This window comes from Quercus robur, chromosome 9 (assembly GCF_932294415.1).
Source record: "Quercus robur chromosome 9, dhQueRobu3.1, whole genome shotgun sequence".
NCBI classification, from domain to species: domain Eukaryota; kingdom Viridiplantae; phylum Streptophyta; class Magnoliopsida; order Fagales; family Fagaceae; genus Quercus; species Quercus robur.
In genome coordinates, this window is record NC_065542.1 from 46,143,546 (window position 1) to 46,155,516 (window position 11,971).

Here is an 11,971-nt window from a genome sequence, read left to right on the forward strand (position 1 = left end):
ACGAGATAAGGCAACCAGTTATAGATTTGAGATGAGAAATTTATGTTTTTGTCGGTAATTTTTTTTTTTTTTTTTTTTTTTGGGTTTGTGTTCATGTGATTGAATATTTTGGTTTTGTGTTCTTTCTTGTAAATGTTTAAGATGAGATCAGATCTGAATTTATGTGTATTTTAGGTTCTAATTTTGTTTTTTTCATTTTTTATTTTGTTAAAATAGATAAATTAATTTTCAAAATCAAAATTTGATGTGGATGCTTATGTGTTTTTTTTAATCATTATTTTATGCTGACGTGACATTTTTTAATATTATTTTATTGGCCACGTCAGCATTTAATGTACCAACAGTGCACTCCGTTTGCCACATCATTAATTTCTGTTACGTGAGTAACAGTAAGGATTAAAATGGAACGTGTTAATTGGTTTAGGAACTAAAAGTGACGAAATGAAAATGTAGGAATCAAAATGGAAAAGATGCAAAATGTAAAGACTAAAAATACATTTACGCCATAAAAATAATGTTTTAATCATAATAAACTATGTTAACAATTATGAAAAATATTGTGTTTTTCGTTACTCTTAAAAAAATTTGTCTCCGCAAATATATACATCCCATCCCTCGTTTTGTTTTTTTTGTTTTTGTTTTTTGTTTTTTTTGTTTTTTTTTTTTCACTTAACACGCCTGACAATTTTATTTGTAGGGGTTTCCTGTGCAATAATGGGCATTTTCTTTTTTCCACAAAAGAACAATTGAGAAGCAAATGCCAAATTGCAGATTGATATTGGTCATGTATGTAGATCTTTCTTAACTAATTGATTACTCCGTTTTAACCGATGAATTTACTTTTGGAGTTTGACCGTGCGGTTTAGGATAAGATTTGCCCCTCTCTCTCTCACGTAGTTGAGTACTATAAGTCTCAATGTCTCATCACAGGTGGTGAACAAAATTTAGTGATTATATAAGATTGATGGATCCTAATTTATGACTTATAAACTTTTAAATTAAATGATATTCTAATTCTAACATGTTATGTCAATATAAGTTCACACAAAACAATTTATTATTAAAACTTTATCAATATTGGATTTTAAAAAAAAAATCATTTTTAAAAAAAGATTTAAGAAATCATCTTCTGAACAGTGGGTATTATTTTACTCAAAAAGAAAAGAAAAAAGGACAGTGGGTATTTATTATTTGCCAACAACTCCACTTCCGTGATTACGCAACCAATTCCACCCAGATTTCTTCCAAGTCTTTGCTTTTGTACATTTTTGTCCTCATCTCCTTCTCATGCATGTATAGAAGAAAAGTCCCATTTATTAGGCTTTCTAAAAAATTACATAAAAAAAGGTGGGGGGGAAAGAAAAGGTCAAAACTTAAACCCTATAAAACCATCCCCACTCTCCCATTCACAACCAGAAGCCTCTAATAATATAAGAGAGAGCGAGAGAGAGCTGGGTGCCAAAGAAATCTCCACATTATTGACCATGTCAAGTCCTAGGATTATAATGCTCACCCTGACCATTGTCCTAGTAGTAACAGTTGCACCTAAAGCCGAGGCAGCTCGAGCTTTCTTTGTTTTTGGGGATTCACTAGTAGATAATGGCAACAACAACTACTTAGCGACTACTGCACGTGCCAATATTCCACCAAATGGTATAGACTATCCCACTCGCCAAGCAACTGGCCGATTCTCCAATGGCTTGAACCTTCCTGACATTATCAGTGAGTTTATTGTTTTAATTTCCATTTCACTTCATATCTCTTTTCTAAGCTTAACAAAATTTTCTCGTACGAATGTGTTTCATTGAACTAATTAATAAAACATAATAAAATGTGTACAATATATATACATTTAGGTGAGCAATTGGGGGCAGAGAGCACATTGCCATACTTGAATCCTCAACTCACAGGACAAAAACTGCTTGTTGGTGCCAACTTTGCTTCTGCTGGCATTGGAATCCTTAACGACACCGGATTTCAGTTTGTAAGTCCAACATTAATTAAATTTGAGTTGGAACTTTTCTACTGTTAGGATCTGTTTGGATGCAACTTATTTTGTTGAAAATTGAAAACATTGTAGTAAAATAATTTTTAAATGTGTAAATAGTATCGTGGGACCTATTTTTAATATATTTTTTTTTTAATAAAGTGCTTGTGAGTAACCAGTTCATTCTATCGTAGAAAATCTAAAATGCGTGAATGGTGTATGGTTGAAAAAGTCAAATTTTATGGCTTAAAAAAAAGAAAAAAGAAAAAGATAAAAGAAGAAGCTGAAAACGCAAACACAATAGACGCAAACACGGATCTAAACACATACTTAATGTCTAGAAAAAGTTTATAAACGCAACCTTTGTCATAATTTGACATGTTTAACAGAAAACTGAAAATTATTAAGTACTTTTGAAATACAGTGACGTAATGATCCTCTCTCAACCATGCATGGTACCCCACCATAAATGTGGAAAGCGAGAGCACTATGCCATTATTCTCTAAAAGTATGTAATAATTACTCGTTAATATTGTGAGTGGTGGAGAAAATATTTTAGCAAGTTGTAGCAAATAGAGTGATTCTAGAAAAATTTTTGTACCAAATCTAGCTCTATTTTTGTCTACTTCTCAATAACATTCTCTTTTAGATTTTTTTTTTTTTGGTTGAGAAACTTCTCTTTTAGTTTTTAATTTTTTTATTATTTATGAACAACATTTTAATACCTCATTTTTTTTTTATAGGGTTTGAACATGTTCTAGCCATTAAGCAAATAATTTTAAACAAAAATCACCATCCAAATAGACACTTCATATGTAGACATATAATGACAAAAAAAAAAAAAAAAGAGAGGTGAAAATATGGAACTTTGGCATGTGGAATTGAAAGACATTTTTCTAATCCGAACTCCAAAGTTGCCTTCTCTTGACTTCCCACCGAGAAGATTATGAAGTGGATATATGTATGTCAGAGCTTGAATTAGAAATGTACATATGAGCTTGTATATATGTACACCTAAAACTTGATATTGTAATAGATGGTTACCTAGTCAAAAGAGCATACATATAATACCGAATTCGAAATTGGAGCAGCTGCAAGGGTAAATTGCTGCCTCTATGGTAGAATCAGTACTGATTCTACCACAGAGGCTAACGATAGACATACAATAACTCCACTCTAAACACAGTTTAATTTACAACTTTTATTGTATTATGTTCTCCAAAAAAAACGTGCTTGCAGAAAAAATTGTAGAATTTCTTGGGACATATAGTTTATAAATATCTCCTACTTAAGTATAAGGTTACTTTAAATTTTTGACACCGTTTGGCAACCAGTCCTAAGTTTTGTACGTGCAGCAATTTTTCAAGCATTCCTTTGAGGTTTAAGTTTTTAATCAAGTAATGAGTAGTGAATCAAAATTTTTCATTTTGCAGTTGAACATTATAAGAATCTCCAGACAGTTTCAATTGTTCCAACAGTACCAGCTAAGGCTGAGAGCGCAAGTCGGACGAGCCCAGGCTAAGCGGCTAGTGAACGATGCACTTGTCCTCATGACACTTGGTGGTAACGATTTTGTTAACAACTATTTCTTGACACCTTTCTCAGCAAGATCACGCCAATTCTCCATCCCAGATTACTGCCGTTACCTCATCTCTGAGTATCGAAAAATTCTAAGGGTAATTCTCATAAATAAAAATTCCTTCCCTTCTCAAAATCCCCCAGCTAGCTAGCATATTCTGTTCTGCAAATTTGATTATTAATTGTCTCAAAAGTTTTTAATTATTTGAATATAGTAAATTTAATTATTTAATTTTACACCTCTAACATTGCATGCATATAAGTGAGTTTGTTGCTTTACGTTGAGAAAATTGAGTTTTGGATGAATATATTTGGGGGAGTATTGAATTATTTACGAAATAAATGTTTGCTGGGTGAGGACCCAGTAGTGTTTAATTGTTTCATAGATATGGCACACACACATTGAAGACTTGACAGAGATGAAGGCCTTTTTCACAATTAATTTTTTTCACAATAAGTGTACGTAGACAGTAGAAGCATTAATTTTTTTTTCACAATTACAGATGATAGTACCACGTCCTTATATTTAAAAGAATTAAAAAAAAAAAAAAAAAATTCTTTTGATCTTTCGCTATCCCACTGGATTAAAGACCCTGTAAACCCCACTGCCCTTTATTGCGCCGTATCAGCCGATCAATGTGGTTGATGTGAAATCGATGTTCAGACTTGGTCAAAATACCATATATCCAAAATCAAATTATTGAATTCAATTATTTTATTTTCTTAAGTGACTTACTCGTTTTTTTTTTTTTTTTTTTTTTTTTTTTTTTTTTTTTGAGCTCAACGATAGAAAACTTTTATTAAGATGCCAAATATAGTAAAGCTAGTGCTAGCGTAGGGGGGACATCCACTACATGCACTGTTGTCCCAAAGAAAGACCACAGATAGCTATATAAGACCAAGACTTATTCATTGATATTGTAATATTAATTAATTTCTTCATTTTTATTAATTTAAAAATTTTAAAATAAATAATAATTTATTAAGCTTTATGATATAAAGCATATATAAGCGATCTTGCATTCAATCTTATATCTATTTTATCTTTCATATTCCATAAGTTAAAAATGAATTTTCCTAAAATGATAAGTGAGATAATTCATAATTTATCAGTTTTCTCTAATCGATTCCCATATATTTTATTTAGTTCAATTGGCATACCAAAAATAAAAGATCTGATTATGAAATTCGAACTCCACTAGTCACTTACACCAAAAACTAATTAATGTTTTGATCTGATGATTAAAAAAAAAAAAAAAGAGCATAATTCTTACAAGTGTGTTATATTTAAATTTTATTACAACTTACAAGTACTCAATTGTAAAATAAATGAAATTTACTTTAAACCAAAAATAGTTCAGCAAATTCTTAATTAGAACCTCTCTATCTTATTGAAAAAAAAAAAAAAAAAAACCATATTCATGTTTGCCTTTTGTTCTTTTTTTTATTTAATCATATATTATTTTGTTTGGGCCCTTTTATGGGGATTGTTTTCTCACCCATTTGTGAAAGTGTAGAGACTGTACAAGCTGGGAGCCCGTAGAGTACTGGTGACAGGAACTGGGCCACTAGGTTGTGTACCAGCAGAGCTAGCCATGAGAAGCAGAAATGGGGAATGTGTACCAGCGTTACAACAGGCTGCAGGAATTTTTAACCCGGAGCTCGGCCGAATGATTCAACAACTCAACAGTGAACTAGGCTCAAATGTCTTTGTTTTTGCCAATGCCTTCAATATGAACAAGAACATGATCACCAACCCCCAAGCATATGGTTTGTTTTCCTAATTAATTTGCACCCTTCCCCTCCCCTCTCATATATATATATATATATATATATATATATAGTAATATTAGTATATTACTGACACAAAATGTCACAACTATTTCACAACATATTTTTAAAATACTTGACCACCTCATCACACATGACCTACCATAATGTGAAATTTTAAATTTTATATTACTTATTTGCTGATGATGTGAACTTTTATTCTGTAACTAGCATATTATTTTACACATATATATTTATCAGAAGATTTAGAACATCCTCCTCGTATATATGTTGGTTTAATAATCGTTCTACATTTATATCATGTATCACTACAAAAAATAAAATAAAATAAAAACCTCCTTACACCTTTTTTAATCTTTTGGGTTTTTCATACCTTTTTCAAGGGTTTTGATCCTTAAAAAACAAAAACAAAAAAAAAAAAAAAAAAAAAAAAAAAAAAACCTTTTTTGTGGTGTACGGTCCAGGCCCTCCTGTGTCCGGACCTTGAAGAAGGCCACATAATCAATGAAACTTGTAGATTTTTCACGTCATTTGGTATATAAGAAAAAAAAATTTGTAAAAAAAAAAAATCATTTTTAAGATAAAAGTTTTCCCCTAATATCGAAGGGTTATTGTCAAATTAAATTCTCTCTCTTCAACCTACCTATAAAAGAGGTTGGCGAAAATATATTGACAGGTGTATATACAAATAATACAATATAGTTGATTGGCATTTAATACTTGTAACGTAGCTACAGTACAAAGATCAATAAGTTTATTTATTTTATTTTATTTTATTTAAAGGTCGACAATTTTGGGTGATCATGAAAAAGACTAGAACGTTTCAAAAAATAGTAAAACTCATGAATATATCCTCTAAAAGAGAAACAATAATATAGGGACCCAATAAACTTTTTATTTATTTTTTTAATTCCAATCATTCAATCTCTATAATGATTTTTTTTTTTGGTGGAAATGGAACTCATGAAAGTATTTGAAAAGATGAATTTTTTTAATTTATAGTTTGAATTTTTATTAATACAAGAATTTAAAATATTCAGGGTAAAATATTATTTTAAATCTATTACATTAACCTTTATACCAAACAATTTATATAATTTTCAAAAATTCCTTGATTTTAATTCCCTAAATCCAAATGCATCCTATTATTTTGATTGGCCATATATCAGCAATTTGTGACATGGCTATTATCTTTCTACTTCATTCTCCATGCATATTTGGTTGGGAAAAATGAGTAATTAAGGTTGAGTTTGGATTGCATTGAAAAGGAAAAAAAATTTGAGTCTAGCTTTTTTTTTTTTTTTTTTTTGTGGTTCCTGTGCATTGTTCACGAGATCCACAAGTATGAAAAAATGCAACTTTTAAGTAAAAAATGAGTTATACGGCACTATTCACATATTTAAAAATTATTTTGTTACAGTGTTTTCTGTTTTAAGTAATAAGTGGTATCAAATAGATCTAATTGAATGTTACTCACTGGGTGGACCAGGTTTTGTTACATCAAAAGTAGCATGTTGTGGCCTAGGCCCCTACAATGGACTTGGAACATGCAATCCACTGGCAAACCTATGCCAAAACCGGAGCGCCTATGTGTTTTGGGATCCTTTCCACCCTACGGAGCGTGCAAACCGGATCATTGGTCAGCAGATCATGACTGGTTCCACACAGTACATGCACCCAATGAACCTGAGCACCATTATGGCCATGGACTCTAAGAACTAATATCTAGTATTTTTATTATATAACTAATAATCCTCAAGAAATTATATATTTAGGTTCCAATGTACTTATTTTTCTGTGTCTCTACTCTCTACCCCTTGAATGCATGTTTGCTGGTGTGGATTATCAGTAGAGTCTATAGGCAATAAGGTACAAGGCTCATATCTCAATTGTGCAACTTTTTAAATATAAATATTGATGGGCTTTGAGATGTAGTTCCTAGTAAATCTGCAACTTGTGGCAGTGCACTTATGCGGTACTAGTATTGTATCTGATTTTCTTGTGTTGCCCAATCACGTTATATTAATTTGGTTGGTTGAAATTTGATTGCATAATGTTGATGTATTATTAATAGTTTGGTGAACCCTTATTTTTCCTATTTCTTATTATTCCTTTAAGGCTTTACTGTATTAATTTACTAATTGGAAGAAAATAAAGTTCTTTGAAATTTTGAACTTTAAAGTCTATACTTTTTGAAGTTAAAATAAAAATACTAGTTTGGTGAACCCTATGTATGTATAGATGCAATAATATTCATGTCTCTTATTTATCTTATTTATGGGAGATGTATAGCAAGTGTATTCAAAGAAACCATTGATATATTGTCTGTTGATCATTTTCTTTTACGATTTCTTTGGACCAATAAATAAGATAAAAAAACAAAACAAAACAAATAAGATGAGCATGAAAGTTCGTCAGTATATTTTGCCTATCATATAGTTGGTTTCAATTTTATTAAAAATAATGCTATGTTTATAACAATTTTTTTTTTTTTTTTTAGAACCATGTTTACAACAAATTAATCATAAGTGACATGCTGTTTTTTTGTTTTAATTTGGACTCACCATTAAAAATACTTTTTTTTATTCATTAATAATAATTTATCATCTAAAATTTATTATGAAACTTTTGTGGTCATAATATTTCCCTTATGTTAAACATGTTATAGTTATTGCCATCTATGCATTATAGTTATTGCAGATTTTTATTGTCGAGATTTGGAGATTTGGAGGGAAGAGACAATGAAATAAAACAAATAAAAAACTACATTAAGAAGAATGAAAATTTACCTGCATTAAGTTTAATATAACAGCTAGGGGTGTCAAATGGACGAGTTTGGGTGGGTTTGGAGTGGACATAATTAAGTTGGGTATATAAATCTCATTTACCCATTAAAACCCATTTAACTAATTGCCCAAATCCAAATCCAACCTAACTCAATTATTATGGGTAAACTCCAACCCACCCAATTATCAAAATTACAAAAATGCCACTAAAATGAAAATGCCCAAATTACTTTAAAATCTTCAAAAATGACCAAAATATTAAACAAATTTCTTGTAGTTTCCCACACTTTCTCACCTACCAAACAGTTGAAATCTACCAAAAATAAGAAAAATACAAAAAAGCCATAAAAAAATCTTACTCCAAATCAAAGAAATACAGAGAAGCCTAACAAATCTAACGCCAACAGATAATTCAATATTTCCAAGTCGCCAGGGGTTCCTTTTTTTCTCTCACACTCTGTAAAAACCACAAAAAAGTTGGCTTTTTAAAATTTTTCTAGTCCATTTTCTCAGCAACCAAACAAATCCTAAATTTAAAGAATTGACAATTAAACAAACCTTACAGGCTTACACTCTCAAATCTCAAATCTCCAATCTCCGGCACGTCACCCACCTCCGAAAACCAAGTAATTCTGAATCCCACCACGAGTGGACAACCACCATGAAGCCACCTCTAAGTCAAACGAGTTAGAGCCACCTCTCACCTACGATCAACCCCTGGAGAACGACCTGGACACGGATTATTACAAGGCACACTCATTAGCCACGATTTTTCCTCATTTTCCATCATTTTCTCACCGACCAAACATAGCACCACCAAACTCATCGTCCATTTCCACAATAGATTCTTATTTCCACCACAAATAATGCCTCCATTGAAGAGCTTCGTGCTCAAAGAGAAGCACAGAGAGTGAGGGAAAGAGAGAGGCTAGGGTTTGAGTAGAGAGAAGAAGATGATGGCTAGGTTTGAAAAGAAACACTGAAACGGGCTGGGTTTTTTTTTTTTAATTTTTTTTTTAATATGGAATGAGCTGGGTTAAATTTGGGTATATTGTTTTTGGGTTAAATGGGGTTCAATGAGTTTTTAGTTAAAACCCAATAATTACTGGGTCTAATTGGGTTGATGCCCATTTAACCCAATTAATAATTGGGTGAATTTGGGTTTAATTAGAGTGGATGGATTTGGGTGGGCATATGGGTTTGAGCTTACTTTACCATCTCTAATAACAGCTGACAGCTATTATCCTCCATTGAATCTTCAGTACAATACTTGAACCTATTGCTATACCACTTCTATTCCTAAATTATTCTAATGAAACAGAAAAACAACTGTTGATTAAAACAGAATAAGTATGCATATACAAATACCCTACCAAAACTTTTTTGATGAGTAATACTACTACCATCCAAACTAGACATTTACATGATGTCTAAACCTTAAAACAAAATCAGTAAACATATAAAAATCCCCTACCAAAACTTTTTGCTAAGTAATATATATACCAACTAAAACTAGACATTTACATAAAGTCTAAACCTCCAAAGCTCATTCCAATGAACAGTGTGTTATAAGTGATATAACCGTAAAGAACCAGCTAAAAGCCTAAAACATCTCCAATCCAAGTTGATCTGCACCATAACCAAAACCCAGCACTGAATCTGTGTTGCATAGAGGATCACCATTTAATTCCATAATTTCAGCCATAAAAATTTCATTTTCTAAACAATCAGGCAAGTACTCCTGTCCATTAGACTCATCCTTTGATTCTACCCCCACCAAAATACTCGGCATGTCAGCTTCAGTGACTGGATAATACAGAGCATCCTCCTTAGCCAAAAACTTAGACACACAGGTAGGCTCAGTGGCAAAGCCAAAAAGTTTTCTTTGGGGGGGGGGGGGGGGGGGGGGGGGGTGGGGGGGGGGGGGCACGACTAACCTAAAGGCCCTAAACCATATATCTAAACAACACAAAACTCAAGAAAAACAAAAAAGTTCTTATCATTATCATTTATATTCAAAATGTTCTGAAGAATTCTTTTTATATTTTATGTTTTGTTTATTTATATTTTTTAGATGTAAAAGAATACTATGTTATTGTATATTATTTACTCTATAATTTATAAGTTATCAAAATATTAAATAAAACACGTTTTTTTTTTTTTTAACAATTTGCTAGTAGCCAAAGATTGTAATTAAATCAATTATAAATTATAGATATGTGGTTAAACGATTGAAAATTACATGGAATAAGAAAAAAAAAACATTACACTTAGAAAGATATTATTACATTTTACACTCCAAGAAAATTGAAAAACACTAATGTTCTTTACAACCTAATATATATATATATATATATATCATCACTCTTGACATATATTATGAGATGATTATTACTTAATTATTTGTTGATTATGCTTACTCTAAAAAGTATTTAATTTAGACATTTAATAACAAATTGAGGGGGCCAAGTTGTATTTATCCAAGGAGCTACTTATAAATATACTTACACCATAAAGTAAGAGAGATATTATTCAAAATGTTTGGGGGGGGCCTTGGCCCCCTCTAGTCCCTTTGATCATCCGCTACTATTAGACTCATCCATTACTTCAATCCCCACCAAACAACTTGGTGTTGCAGCTTCAGTGATAGGATAATAAGGGGCATCCTCTGCACAAAACTCAGAAGGATTTGTTGCAGTTGTGGATTTAGATCCCTCAGGACTTCCCATCGAATAAGGGCCTGATTCAGAAGAGACAAACAACACTCCTTCGCAAACTCCATCATGAATGTGTGACTCGTCACATCTGGAAAGTTGAGTCAAGCAGAGGCAGCATATGTTGTCCTAGTAGCTTCATCATAAGCGGAGGCAGCATCAACTGCAGTATCAAAAGTCCCCAGCCACAGTCTCTTTCCGCCATTCGGCTCGCGAATCTCTGCCAGCCATTTATCCCATGTCCTCTTCCTAACCCCTCTGGCCCCCTCTGTAACGGCGCTGTGAATTTTCAGGCCCTCCCTATCCTTTCATACACCCTTTCTTTTACCTTTGGCCGGAACTTTATGACTAGCACAAGACTCAAGTTGGGCAGCATTGTATTCTTTCCACTTAGCTAAGAAGCTACAGAGACTTCTCTAGTCTTCCTCTTCCTTTTCTTCTCATCAGGATTGTCCATTTGAAACTCTTCTAGACAATTCCAATAATGAACATGTTCAACACAATACCCAAAAACACTAAAATTCAGTAACAATGTCTAATTTCTCAAACAAAGAAAATCACAAACCTTTAGCAACAAACCCTAGAAAAATCAAACAATCAAAAAAACCCAAATGCCAAAGGAAATTTATTTATTTTTTATCAGTCAAACAGAAAAGGAAATTGAATTTCCCAAACAAACCCTTTTGAAACAAACCCTAAAAAAATAATTTAATAATAAAGAAAATCCCAAATGGAAAAGGAAATTGAATTGCCTAAACCGAACAATTACAAACCCTCTTGCAACAAATCCCCCCCCCCCCCCCCCCAAATAATAATAAGAAAACCCAAAAGGAAAAAGGAATATGCACCGTGCGGCTATTGACACAGTTGCACACACATCCATCGCAAATCCTTTTTTTCCGATTTTTGATTCGGCCTGAGGCCAATTCGGTTCGGAAAGGGCTGAAACAGTGCAGAAATAAGTGTTTTTTTTTTTTAAGTTAAAAAAAAAAAAAAAAAAAAAAAAAAAAAACTGCAACTCAAGCTCTCTTGTTGTTTGTTTCTAAAAAAAAAAAAAAAAAGCTCTTGTTCTCTCTGTTTTCTTTGTCTCCAATCTCTCTCTCCAATTCACACTC

At 32.1% G+C, this 11,971-nt stretch overlaps 1 protein-coding gene across 1 annotated transcript; it reads left to right on the plus strand.

Annotated features, from left to right (window-relative positions):
* Positions 1–1,402: 1,402 nt before the first annotated feature.
* LOC126698703 (GDSL esterase/lipase LTL1-like) lies at positions 1,403–7,454 on the plus strand. The gene is made up of 5 exons (XM_050396092.1): positions 1,403–1,722; positions 1,857–1,984; positions 3,421–3,663; positions 5,083–5,335; positions 6,846–7,454. The coding sequence occupies exons 1-5, from the start codon at positions 1,485–1,487 to the stop codon at positions 7,076–7,078; spliced, it is 1,095 nt and encodes a 364-aa protein (XP_050252049.1). The 5' UTR covers positions 1,403–1,484; the 3' UTR covers positions 7,079–7,454.
* Positions 7,455–11,971: the final 4,517 nt, after the last annotated feature.

Coding starts and splice junctions, on each gene's coding strand:
- LOC126698703 (XM_050396092.1), top strand. CDS start 1,485: ATGTCAAGTCCTAGGATTATAATGCTCACCCTGACCATTGTCCTAGTA. Junction 1,985..3,420: donor ACGACACCGGATTTCAGTTT/GTAAGTCCAACA, acceptor TTCATTTTGCAG/TTGAACATTATAAGAATCTC. Junction 5,336..6,845: donor CACCAACCCCCAAGCATATG/GTTTGTTTTCCT, acceptor TGGGTGGACCAG/GTTTTGTTACATCAAAAGTA.